The 13,463-nt window shown below is 38.6% G+C and overlaps 1 protein-coding gene and 1 long non-coding RNA gene across 4 annotated transcripts in view; one reads left to right on the top strand and one right to left on the bottom strand.

Annotated features, from left to right (window-relative positions):
* USP47 (ubiquitin specific peptidase 47) overlaps positions 1-3,578 on the bottom strand; it is a 117,357-nt gene extending 113,779 nt beyond the window's left edge. The window contains exon 1 of one of the 3 annotated variants that reach the window (XM_001171097.6): positions 2,655-3,578. In XM_001171097.6, the coding sequence (XP_001171097.1) occupies positions 2,655-2,693 (39 nt within the window). In that variant the 5' untranslated portion in view covers positions 2,694-3,578. The remainder of the gene's footprint in view (positions 1-2,654) is intronic. The other 2 variants (XM_001171056.6, XM_009459952.2) reach the window with 2 other exon arrangements.
* On the top strand, positions 2,998-12,545 carry LOC134807329 (uncharacterized). The gene is made up of 3 exons (XR_010147475.1): positions 2,998-3,705; positions 5,324-5,362; positions 12,476-12,545. It is a non-coding gene; the product is annotated as an uncharacterized LOC134807329 (long non-coding RNA).
* Positions 12,546-13,463: the final 918 nt, after the last annotated feature.

The following is a 13,463-nucleotide window of genomic DNA, read 5'->3' as shown; positions in this document are numbered from 1 at the left end:
ATTTGTCCTTGAGTTTCAGGGACCAAAATATATTATTCACTGAACAACTATACACTCCAACACACGCACGCACACATGCCCACATCTAACCGAGATCTAAATCTAGCAGGGGTCAGAGGTTCCCTATACAAAGGTCCTCAAAAAAAAAAAAATCTTTAGATTATTGATAATAAGCCATTAAAATAAATGCAAGAAATTTTTTAATTTGCCATTTATTTTCACATATATATGTACTTAGAGAGTTACAAACTATTCTTACAGAGCCTCTAAATTACATGCAGGACTCTGTAAAATAGAGTATAATCAAGGGAATAGTAGCAAAGGAAGTGAGTTCTAGCACTAGGTCTGCCATTTACTCATTATTTGACCCTGAACAAGTCACTTTCAATCTTCTGGGCCTAACTCCCTTAACTGTAAAGTGGAGGGGTAACTTAGATGATGATTATGCTTTCTCTTAGCTCTAGCACTGTATGATTCTACTACTGTTTAAAAGGACCTGTCCCGGAGCTTCAAGGATCACACAAAAGTGCTAATTAAGAATACAAAAAAGAAGAGAAAGGCCTTGACTAAATGAGTGGGCAGATAGGACAAACAGGTGGGAAAATGACCAGAAAAGTGGAGTATCACTAAAATCAAGAAATTGTTTTTTAAAAAAAACTATCAGATCCTGCAGAGAATTCGAACAGCAGAAGAGGCAAGAAAAAAAAAAGTCAAAGAATTTGGTCATTTAAGAGATAACTGGTGATTTTCAGAAAAAGTTTCCAGTAACCCAGAAGCAAATATGGAACTGGAGGCAATCACTTTAATAAAGAATGAGTGTGGCCATCAAAGAAGAAAAAGCTAGTTGGCTAGCTATAAAAGGTAAGAACCACAGATCATGCTTCCAGGAATCATGAAAGGAACCAGGGAAAAAGAAGACTGAAGATGAGACTAAGGAATAGACAATAAAGGCATATGGTCCATAAAAAGAAGAAAGGGAAAAAAAAATAAGTTGTGATGAATTTAAAGCCTCAGGGAAGGGAATTAATCTTAAAAGGACAGGCATTTAATCTTTAAACTTCCATTGCTGTTATCACTTTTTACACAACAGATGTTTCTGCAAAGCTCGGTATCTATTATCATATCATGTTTTCTATAAATCGAGTTATTAAGGAAATAAATCTAATGTTGGGTTTTCTTAAAGCAGAGTTCCACCTATATGATATTTTTCTAATGGTCAAAAAATTAAGAAAGAATTTTGTTTTTTATAAAAATGAAAACCAGCAATATGAAGCTCTAAAACGAAATACACATTTATACCTTTCTTACAGCACCTATCACTTCCTTCCTTGCATAAGAATTACTTACGTGGTAAAGTACCTAGTCCCTAATTGGAGTTCAACAAACACTAGTGTTCCCTTTCTTAGTAGCTCAGAAAGTTCCCAAGGCAAGAATTCTGATTAACTCATCTGTTTATCTGCTTTGCACAGAGTTGGTGACGCTTGATGAACAAATACTGACACATAACTCTCTGCCTTTTACAAAAATCGTCCTTGCAAAACAACTATCACTGCCCTTCTGACAAAGCTGAGAAAATACTTGTATCATACAGGTACATAACTCCAATAATATCACCTTTGCATACTGTCAGAGCTTGCTTAAGTAGCAAAGAATTGCTACAAAACAAGTAAAACAGACACAAAAAAATTTAAGAATCTGTAATGATCACTCATTAATTTCAAGATCCCACACAGCTAATTTCAATCCAACACTTGTCTCTATTTAAGGTATATGAGAAATAAAAATCCAAAGCATTAGCCTGATGATCAGCCAGTTAAAAATACACATTTGAATACGCCGAAGATATTTATAAAGCCAACAGAGATACTATTAATACGTTGAAATTCGCTGGCCAGTGCTGGATTCTACCCTTAATCTTCTACTACTATTCAAGAGAAGCCAAGTAGTCAAGGCTTCTCGTATCACTTGCTTTTAAGAATTTAAGAAGTCACTCAAATTGGCATACACAACCCAACCTCAAAAAAAAAAAAAAAAAAAGAGTTCAGCTCTCCATGTGGTAATGTTCTCCTATCTCCTTCCTTTACATTAATGTCCCATGTACTACTTTTCCACGATCTTCGGTAGGCCCCATTTAGGCAGGCCAATAGTACTACCAAGTAACAGGAGTTGAAAAAAAAGTCGTAACAGTTAAGTCTGCCCTCCCACAGATCTCACTTGGGTGTAGATTTCACAAGCGCTGAAAGCTATACGCTGCCACTGTCAAACCCAGAAGCAGCACCGTCACCCTGCCGTGCCCATAGGCAACTGTTCCAGAATGTTTTCTCTGAAATGATCTCTCCCGGCTCGACACGTTAAACAAGAACTTAAAAGGCCACCTTCTCCCCTAAAGCAGAACCTGATTCTTTCCCGTCCGCTCCTTTATTCGTCCAGCCCCATAAAACCCGAGGCGGGAGGTCCGCTCCCCGGCCCCTAGAGCCAGCGGGTCTCCCAACTGCTCGCCGCACCCACCGTCCACCCCCGACTGCCTCACGCCTCCTCATTCCCCCACAGCCGAGCCTGCACCCCGGCCGGGCCCGCAGCCGAACCCCGGCCCGGGCCTGTGTTGCCTCGAGCGGCCGCAGGCCTAAGGCCTAACCTCCTCTGGGGCCCCTCACCTCTTTCGGGACCAGTTGGTTCTCCTCGCCGGGCACCATCGCTGACTCCGGCCGCTCCTCTCCGCCCTGCCGGGGGAGGGTGGAGGGTGGCGGCGGCTCGCTAGCTCAAGAGAGAATGGCAGCGGCAGTCATCCTCTCCGCCGCCTGCGCTCCAGCAATAGCGGAGGCCTCAGCCTGGGCCTCAGACACCAGCGCGCAGACACCGACCCAGGGCTCCGCCGCCGCCGCCGCCGCTACCACAGCCGCCTTCGTCGTCGGCCCCTCCCCCAGCCCGCTGCAATCAATGGAAAAATGGCGGCGGCCGCTCTCGCGAGAATTCGGCCCGTCGGGCTCCAAGCCCGGCGCCTGGCGTCCGAGGTGGCCGGCACCTGTCGCTAGCTTCTAGTCACCTCGGCTCTTCCTCAGCCCCGGGAGGTACAGAATTGGCGAGACAGCCATGCAAACGCTTTTCGTTAGAGGAGAGCTGGACGTTCCATCTCGGGACTCCCTCTGCCGGCTGGGGAAGGACCAGGCCCACTGTCCTCCCTGCCTTCTCGGGCTCTTCGGACTCTCTGCCCTGCAGGGAAAGACTCGAGCCGAAAGCCACATCTCTGACCCTAGCAACTCATACCCTTCTGGCTTCCCTTTAGCAAAGCGCCTGGACGTCATCCCCTCTTCAGATACCCCAGGCCTCGTCCTGGTAGAGACACCACCGCGGGCCACCTCCCGGCCCCCGCCCTTAGACACGGCTCTGGCCCTTCCAGTCAGAGAATGGACAGCGTTTTATTTGCTCCCGTTCACTCTCCTGACGTTTTTTCCCCTCTCCCCACCCTCCCTCTCAAGGGCCCCCAGCTGGAGGGACCTCAGGGGCCACCCCCTTCTGGGGGAGGCAGCCACCCCTTCCCTTATGAAGCGGTGTCCTCACCGCCCGCCCCCCGCAACTACATTGGAGAGGCGCTCCCCTGCCCTCTTCCAGGGAACTTCCTTCTCCATCAGGGCCAAGTCTGAGACTGAGCTAGCCTTCCAGGAGTAGAGCTGCAGTATGCTTCAACCTGTGATCTCCGTTAACAAGGTTTTTAGAGAATTTTAATCTTCTCTAGTAGTAAGCATGGTGCTTTGTGTTATACTAAACAAAGTTTGCAGAAGTCATTTCTCCAAATCCTACTTCCATTATGGAGACTCGGCGGGGCTCCTTCATGAAGACTTTTATGGATACAGTGATCTTACAGCATGCTGAGATAATATAATCTTGTCATGTTCCTAACACCCACAGCATTAGCTGCCTGCACTTGTGTTCTCCAAACTTTTTTTATTGTAATCCCGTTACCAAAAAAAAAATCCATATACTTATATAAGTTTTATACGTGTCCTGCTGTGTGCAGAATTATAAAACATTTGTAAAATGTAAAAAGGCTAAGACAAAGATGAAATAAACATTTAAAATAACTTAGTTATTTTCAATATTAATGGTATAAAAATCTTTGTTATTCTCACTAAAAATATTTAAGGAAATCAATATGATTGACTAGGTTTCGTTCGTTTTAAAAATCTTTAATACTTCGTGAAATAGTTATTAAAATGTCTGATTGAACGTCAGGTTATTTTTGTACTTGGTTTTAATAGCTGTCATAAGCTGAAAAAAAGGTAACTCACAAAGATGTAGATCCTAAAGGAGGAAGTACATCTTTGGCCACTCTTCCTAATGCATGTTTAGAACGATTTAAAAAAAAAAAAACTGATATGAAAAAAGTTTCATTTTTATCCATTCCATCCAACAACCATGCAAAGGTTTTTATTGAAATTCAGCTAGTAGTGTTCCGTCTTTCCTGATGTCAACCAGAAGATGTTGCATTTTTATATTTTTACAAATGGGTTCAAAGCTCTTTGGAATAAATTGCTTAGAAGATTTTTAAGAGGTTGAAAATTTCTATCTTCAAGTTTTAAGTAGTCATGTATGAGTTTTGGGAGTTATAGATCTTGTCTTTAAGGTTTTGATATTTTGATTATCATGGATTGATTAAGATAAATTTTGACTTTTTAAAATATTGTATTAAGATTAGTTGTCTTGATTATTGAATTTTTGGCACCCCCCCTTAAATTTTGTGCCCAAGGTGAATGGTTTTCACCTTGAAAACCATTTGCTTCACCATAGTCCCAGACTTGGGTGGCTCACATATATCATTTTTGCATCAAAATCACATGATGGAAATATTTCCAAACTTTTATTTTCAAAATGTCATCCCATGACTTAGTAAGGTGTCTTCTGTAGTGCTGGCCAGTGCTGTAGTGCTCACCCTAGAAGTAAAAATGTCATCTCTGTCATCTTTTTTGCTTATGCTTGCAATATTATTTCAAACTCATGTTGTCTTTGCAGAAATCCTTTTTAGTCACTTTCATTTTAGTAAAGGTTGATATAATGAAATAAGAATGTAATTGATAAATCTACTTAACCCAGCCCACATAAACTGGAATAAGTGACAACATACTAAAAGAAAATGAAGGAATCTCTGAATTCTCTACATTGCAGAACTCACACTTCTCACTCAGGAGTAGTGAGATGCCGGTGTTTGTATATTCAATATAAGTAAGATTTAATTTTGAGTTTTTAGATTAAAATAAATATAAAAAGAAAGTCTAACATTTTCTTCCTACAATCCCCGTTTTCTGATTGCACACTCTTTTCTTTATAGGCCACTGGCTTGACTATTGCAGGAGAGCCTGATAAGATGGTAAGTATACAATGAATATTTGTGGAATAAGTATGTGGATTCATGAATTGATTAATGAATAAATGGACAAATACAAATATATGGCTACTCTTCCTAATATATTATTACTGAGATTACATGGATATGTGTTTATTTATATGTGAATGTTACGTCTCCTGTCCTCACCTCTCCTATAGGCTGTAAACTCATATATCTACCTTTTTAATGGCTCAATACATCCCAAATTTAAACTTGACCTGAACAGAACATTTGATTTCCAAGCCTCCCCTACCTCCTGCAACATATCCTCTATCAGTTCTTCTCCACCTTGATAAATTACACTGTCATCAATTCAGTTTATCAAACCAAAAACCTGACACTCTTCATCTTACATTCAATCCCTTCATATGGGTTGTTGCTTCCACCTCTGAAACACATCTCAAATCCATCCACTTTTCCTTCTATCCACTACTGCACATCCCACTCCAATTACTTTATTCTTTTGCCTGGACTACTGCAGTTACCTCCTAACTGGGTTCCTGTTTCTAATCTTATCCCTCAACAATCCATATTCCATAGAGTAACCAGAGTGATCTTTCAAAAATATGTCATATCCCTTCCAAATCTTCCAAAGACATCTCATCCCTCTTAGAATAAAATTCATATTCTTTGCTATAGCCTGTGAGATCCAATGTAATCAAACCCCTGTCTGTCTTGCTCCAGTCATCTGCCACTCTTCCTCTTACGCCCAATGACCCAGCCACTTTGCCTTTATTGAGCTTTTTAAACACATAAAGTTTGTCTCTGCCCCAAAGCCTTTGTAGTAGTTATTTCCTTTCCCTGAAATATTCTTCCCCTAGATCTTTTCTCTTATCTAGTTCAATCTTGTCATTTGGGCTTCTCAAATGTTAAATCTTCGAAAAGGCCTTTTATGATAATCCAATCTAAACTGGTTGTCCATAATGCATCCTCAATGTCTAGAACAATGCCTAGCACATAGTAGGTCATTAATAAATTGGTGTTGAGTTAAAAACAAAAACCAAATGCCAAAACTGGTGTAGGTCAGAGGCTGATGATTTTTCTTATAATTTATTTGGGAATATTTTCCTTTTCCTTTTCAAATGAAAATGTTCATAGTATAACCCCAGTCAAAGTATGAAAAAAAAATCACACAAACCCAGTTTGGAGGACATTCTACAGGATGCCTGGTCAGTATTCCTCAAGACTGTTAAGGTCATGAAAAACAATGAAAAACTGAGACACTGTCATAGACCAGAGGAAACTGAGGAAATATGACAAGTAAATGCAATGTGGCACTCTGAATTGGATCCTGAAACAGGAAGAAGCCGTTAACAAAAAAAAATGGTAAAACTCAAATAAAATGTGTATTTGGTTAATATTTATGTTCTAATATTCATTTCTTAGTTTTTAAAATGTTTTTTTAAAAATTTAATACACTTTATTATTATTATTATTATTATTATTGAGATGGAGTTTTCCTCTTGTTGCCCAGGCTGGAGTGCAGTGGTGTGATCTTGGCTCACTGCAACCTCTGCCTCCTGGGTTGAAGCGATTCTCCTGCCTCAGCCTCCTGAGTAGCAGGGATTACGGGTGCACACCACCACGCCCAGCAGATTTTTATTTTTAGTAAAGACAGGGTTTCACCATGTTGGCCAGGCTGGTCTCGAACTCCTGACCTCAGGTGATCCACCTGCTCGACCTCCCAAAGTGCTGGGATTACAGGCATAAGCCACCGTGCCCAGCCTTTGTTTTTATTATTCACAGCAAAGACTATATTTAAATAGTAAATGAGAAGAAATTGTAATTAAACTTTATTTTTTAGAGCAATTTTAGGTTTACAGCAAAATTGAGCTGAAAGCACAGAGAGTTCTCATACACCCACTGTCCCTACACACACACCCTCTCCACTATTGACAGCTCCCACCACAGTGGTACATTTGTTACAACTGATGAACCTACATTGATATATCATTATCATCCAAAGTCCATAGTTTACATTAGGGTTCGTTCTTGGTGTTGTACATTCCATGTGTTTTGATAAATATATAATGATATATATCCACCATTGCAGTATCATACAGAATAGTTTCACCGCCCTCCAAATCTGCTGTGTTCTGCCTATTAATCCCTCTGTCTCTCCTAACTCCTGGCATTCACTGATCTTTTTACTGTCTTCATAGGTTTACCTTTTCCAGAGTGTTGGAATCATGGTATGTGGGCTTTTCAAATTGGCTCTTTCGCCTAGTAATATGCATTTAAGTTTCCTCCATGTTTTTTCATGGCTTGATAGTTCATTTCCTTTTAGCACTGAATAATATTCGATCATCTGGGTGTACCACAGTTCATTTATCCATTCACCTACTGAAAGACATCTTGGTTGCTTCCAAGTTTTGGCAATTACCAATAAAGTAAATACAACCATCTATATGCACATTTTTGTGTATGTGTAAATTTTCAATTCATTTTGGTAAGTACCAAAGAGCATGATTGATAGATTGCACAATAAGGGTATTTTTAGTTTTGTAAAAAAAACAAAAAGAAAAAAACTGCATGTTTTACATAGTTTTTTTTACATAGTTTGTTTACATTGTTTTTTACATAGTTTTGTAAAAAAAAAAAAAACTGCGTAGTTTTACAAAACTAAACATTCCAAAGTGGTTGTGCCATTTTTCATTCCCACCATCCATGAATGAGAGTTCCCGTTACTCCACCACATCTTTGCCAGTATTTGACATCATCAGAGTTTTGATTTTGACCATTCTAATACATGTATAGTGGTATCTCTCCTTGTTTTAATTTGCAATTCCCTAATGACATATGGTGTTGAACATCTTTTCATATACTTATCTTCTTTGGTAAGGTGTCTGTTCGGGTCTTTTGCCCATTTTTTTAATTGGGTTGTTCATTTTCTTATTATTGACTTTTAATAGTTCTTGGTATATTTTGGATAACAGTTCTTTATCAGATGTGTCATTTGCAAACATTTTCTCCCTATCGGTGCCTCATCTTCTCATTCTCTTGACATTGTCTGTCACACAGCAGAAATTTTTAATTTTAACAAAGCCCAGCTTATCAATTACTTATTTCATGGATCATGTCTGTGGTGGTGTATCTGAAAAGTTATCACCAAACGCAAAGTCATCTAGGTTTTCTCCTTTGTTATCATCTAGGAGTGTTATAGTTTTAAAGTTTACATTTAGGTCTATGATCCATTTTGAGTTCATTTTTGTGAACAGTATAAGGTCCGTGGCTAGATTTGTTTCTTTGCATGTGAACATAAAATTGTTCCAGCACCATTTGTTGAAAAGACTTTTTTCTCCATTATATTGCCTTTGCTCCTTTGTCAAAGATTAGTTGCCTATATTTACGTGGGTCTATTTCTGGGCTCTCTATTATGTTCCATTAATCTGTTTGTCTATTCTTTCACCAATGCCACACTGTCTTGACTACTGTAGCTTTAAAGTAAGTCTGGAAGTCAGCCCTTTGACTTTGTTCTTCTTCAATATTGAGTTGGCTATTCTGGGTCTTTTGCCTCTCTATATAAACTTCAGAATCAGTTTGTCAATATCCTCAAAATAACTTGCCAGAATTGTGATTGAGATTGCACTGAATCTGTAGATCAAGTTGAGAAAAACTGACATCTTGACAATTTTGAATCTTCCTATCCATGAACATGGAATATCTCTTCCTTTATTTAGTTCTTTGATAGCTTTCATTAGAGTTTTGTCACTTTCCATATATATATATATATATAATGCATATTTGGTTAGATTTATATGTAAGTATGATTTTGGGGGGTTCTAATGTAAATGGTAATGCGTTTTATATTTCAAATTCCACTTGTTCATTGCTGATAGTTTCTTAGTTTTTATAAGTGTAATGTGGTAATGCAAGATATAAGCAATGGGGGAAAGTGGAGGAGGTATATACAGACTCTTTGTCCTATCTTTGTAACTTCCTTGAAAGCATAAAATTATTCCAAAATAAAAGGTATATTTTTAAATGTTCATGGCAATACTTAAGATTTTATTTTCTTTCTTTTATATTTCAAGACTCTTCACTGCACAAGTCTAAGCATGTAGTCAAAGTCACATTATACAATTTAAGAACCAGTGAAAATAGAAGGTTAAATGTGTATTATAAAAATGAAAGGAAAATTTCACCATGACTATGTTTTAATAAGGTTAAGGAGAAAATCTTTAGTCAGTGTAATGTGGCTTTGGAGCCAGATTTACCTGTTTTGAAATCCAAACTCTGCCACTTCCTCCATATAAGACCTGTCTGAACCTCCATTTTCTCAACTATAAAATGGGGGCAATAAAGTAGACCCTTGGCATTTATCAGTTTAACATTTGCCATGTTGACTGGAAAAGTCCATGACATGTAGCGTAATTGTGATAGAAAGGAAATTTGAACTTTTTACGTTAGCCAGAGTACAGAAGACCAAAGAGCTAAGTGGTTGAAAGAGTAAGCTGAAAATACATTATTTGAATTTGAATCCTACCTCTATTATTATTAACTGTGTGACATGCCTTGGGTAGATCTCTTAAATCCACCAAGCTTCAGTTTTCTTATCTGTAAAATGGGGATGATAACAGCCTCTCTTCACAAGGTTGTTATAGTAACTAGTAAAGAAAGTAATAATAATCACAAAACTACAGCAGTTAAGATTGGTTGAGGCCGGGTGCGGTGGCTCACCCCTGTAATCCTAGCACTTTAGGGGGCCAAGGCAGGTGGATCACCTGAGGTCAGGAGTTCGAGACCAGCCTGGCCAACATTGTGAAACCCCATCTCTACTAAAAAAAAAAAAAAATTAGCTGGACATGGTTACAGGCGCCTATAATACCAGCTACTCAGGAGGCTGAAATAGGAAAATCATTTGAACCTGGGGCGGGGCTGAGTGAGCTGCAGTGTGCTGAGACTGCACCATTGCACTCCAGCCTGGGCAAAAGAGTGAAACTCTGTCTCAAAAAAAAAAAAAAAAAAAAAAAAGAAATTGGTTGAATAGACAGGCATAGTGGCTAACGCCTGTAATCCCAGCACTTTGGGAAGCTGCCGCAAGAGGATCACTTGAGCCCAGGAGTTCAAGACAAGCCTAGGCCACATCGGGAGACCCCATCTCTACAAAAAAATAAAAAATTAGCCGGGTGTGGTGCACCCCTGTAGTCTCAGCTACACAGGAAGCTGAGGTGGGAGGATCCCTTGAGCCTGGGAGGTCGAGGCTGAAGTGAGCCGAGATCACACAACTGGACTCCAGCCTGGGTGACGAGAGAGACCCTGTCTCAAAAAAAAAAAAAAAATTGGTTGAATATATAGATTGAGCCCTGCTCTAGATCCTTTGCTTTTTTTTTTTTTTTTTTTTTTTTTTTTGTCTGAGACGGTCTCCTTTTGGCCAGGCTGTAGTGCAGTGGCACAATCTCGGCTCACTGCAACCTCCGCCTCCCAGGTTCAAGCGATTCTTCTGCCTCAGCCTCCTGAGTAGCTGGGATTACAGGCACGCGCCACCATGTCCGGCTAATTTTTGTATTTTTAGTAGAGACGGGGTTTTACCATGTTGATCAGGCTGGTCTCGAGCTCCTGATCTCGTGATCCGCCTGCCTTGGTCTCCCAAAGTGCTGGGATTACAGGTGTGAACCACTGCGCCCAGCCCCTTTGCACATATTTTTTATTCAGTTCTCTCAACAACTTTATGCATAAGTACTTCTAATATCCCCATCTTACAAGTGAGGAAATGCATATAAACTGTTTAAAGCACTCAACATACACTACCTGACAAATACTAAGCAATCAATATATGCTGGCTATAATTATCCTAGCAATAGACTGATTTCATGAGGGAATGCCCAACCCTCACAGTACCTGGCATATAGTAGGTGCTTTTAAATTCATGTTGAATAAATAAACTAGTCACTTAGCTAGTGAGTAAGTCTTGTTAATCATACGGCAACTACACTTTGACGTAGTCTCATTTCTGCCTACTCTTCTCCACTTATGTAGTTCTTCCATGAATTTTCTTTGTGGAAAATGGCTCTGAAAAGAAACTCAATTATTAGTAATGAGATTGAAGAAATTATTAAAGTGATGGATCTTAGCCACAAAATAGGCCTTCTGTCTAAGTTAAAGAGTGGGATGTAAAATTAGTCAATGGCTTATATTTATGATGGAAAAGACACCATCAATAAGGAAACAAGAAAAAGTAATTTGGGAAACTATTTAAATGAGCGCATCCACTAAGGAAAAAAAGCTCATCAATTAAGTTAAAAACCACTGAATATTGAAAAGATGACTAACTTTTGGTGTGAAGATGAGAATAGAAAAAATGATGCTCAGGAAAATGTAATCTGGGAGAAACCTAGGAACATTTGTATAAATATTTTCATGAGGTAAGCGAGTGAGGACATTTGTGGGGCTCTTAACCCACTGTGACCTCAAAAAAAAGATTGGTTCTGTGACCTAAAGTAGCATTTTTCTATTGACATTTTATAAAGATAAAAATCATTGCCACAGAAGTGCTTGCTTGCCTCTTTCTAAGCTGAAGAAATTCATAAAGAAAAGGTTAATAGGTCAGTGCATTCAACAGTATTAAAAAGAGGCTCACGTCAACGGAAAATACCTTGGTAAACATATTGAAGGAGGAGAGGCAAATATCAGCGCCTAAGGCAACCAAAGATAAATTGACCACAATTCACTCAACTTTCTTTGGGGTCTGCAAGTGCCTAAATTTTAAGGTGCAAGAATAGGAAGGAATCTAGCAAAATAAAGTTGGAGTCACAGTGTTAAACTTTCTGAAATGATTTCATAATGTCTTTGAAATAGAGTAATATTTATAAATTTGTCATTTGAAGAGATCTCAATATTCCTTGAGAATGTGAAGACTGAGTTGTAATAATTACTTGATAGCATTGTGAGAATTAGAAATAATGTATACAAAGGTGAATATTTTATAATAATATTGATTTGAAACAAAATAAAAGCCAGAAGTGTAAAGGGAAAGATGGTAATTAAAAAATTTTATCTCATGTATAGCAAAGATTAATATAAATAAAGTCAAAAGACAAAATATCATCTGGAAAAATATTCATAACAAATATGCCAAATGGCTAATTTTTTCAGTTTAAAAGACTGCTTATAAATCAATAAGGAAAAGATGAACAACCCAAGAGAAGCATGCTTAGAAGGTAAGTTAGCACCTCATTAAAAATGAAATATAAACTGCCAATAAATATCTGAAAAGATACTCAAATGTACTCATAATTAAATAACTGCAAATGAAAACAATGAAATGACATTTCGCTCTTAGATTAGCAAAATTTATGGGCAAATAAAAACTCTTGTTTGAATTTGGTGGAATATGAGTTATTAAAAACATTTTAAAGGCAATATGTCAATGTATATAAAAAATTTCAAATGTGCCTATTCTTTCACCCAACAATTCTAAGATTATCCTACAGTACAAGTGTACAAAGACATATGTGTATTGATGTTCATTATAGCATTGTTTGTAATAATGCAAAACTAGAAATAATATAAATATTTGTCAGTAGGATCATGTAAATTGTGGTACACTCATACTATAGAATACTATGCAGTTATTCAAATAGAATGAGGTAGAAAAAATAAAAACTGTTATGGACTAAATGCAACATGATGTCTTAGACTGGATCCTGGAACAAAAAAGAACATTAGTGAAAACACTAGTGAAATTCAAAGTCAGACTTTGGTTAATATTAATGTACCAATGTTAATTTCTTATTTTTGACAAAAGTACCTTTGAGAGGTGAAGCCAGCTGGACTTCCTGGGTCGAGTGGGGACTTGGAGAACTTTTCTGTCTAGCTAGAGGATTGTAAACGCACCAATCAGTGCTCTGTGTCTAGCTAAAGGATTGTAAATGCACCAATCAGCACTCTGTAAAATGGACCAATCAGCACTCTGTAAAATGAACCAATCAGCAGGACGTGGGCGAGGACAAATGAGGGAATAAAAGCTGGCCACCCCAGCCAGAAGCGGCAAGCCGTGAGTCACCTTCCATACTGTGGAAGCTTTGTTCTTTCGTTCTTCACAGTAAATCTTGCTGCTGCTCACTCTTTGGGACTGTGCCAC

This window comes from Pan troglodytes, chromosome 9, assembly GCF_028858775.2.
Source record: "Pan troglodytes isolate AG18354 chromosome 9, NHGRI_mPanTro3-v2.0_pri, whole genome shotgun sequence".
NCBI classification, from domain to species: Eukaryota; Metazoa; Chordata; class Mammalia; order Primates; family Hominidae; genus Pan; species Pan troglodytes.
Note: the sequence above shows the minus strand (reverse complement) of the source record. Positions and strands in the feature narration are given on the sequence as shown.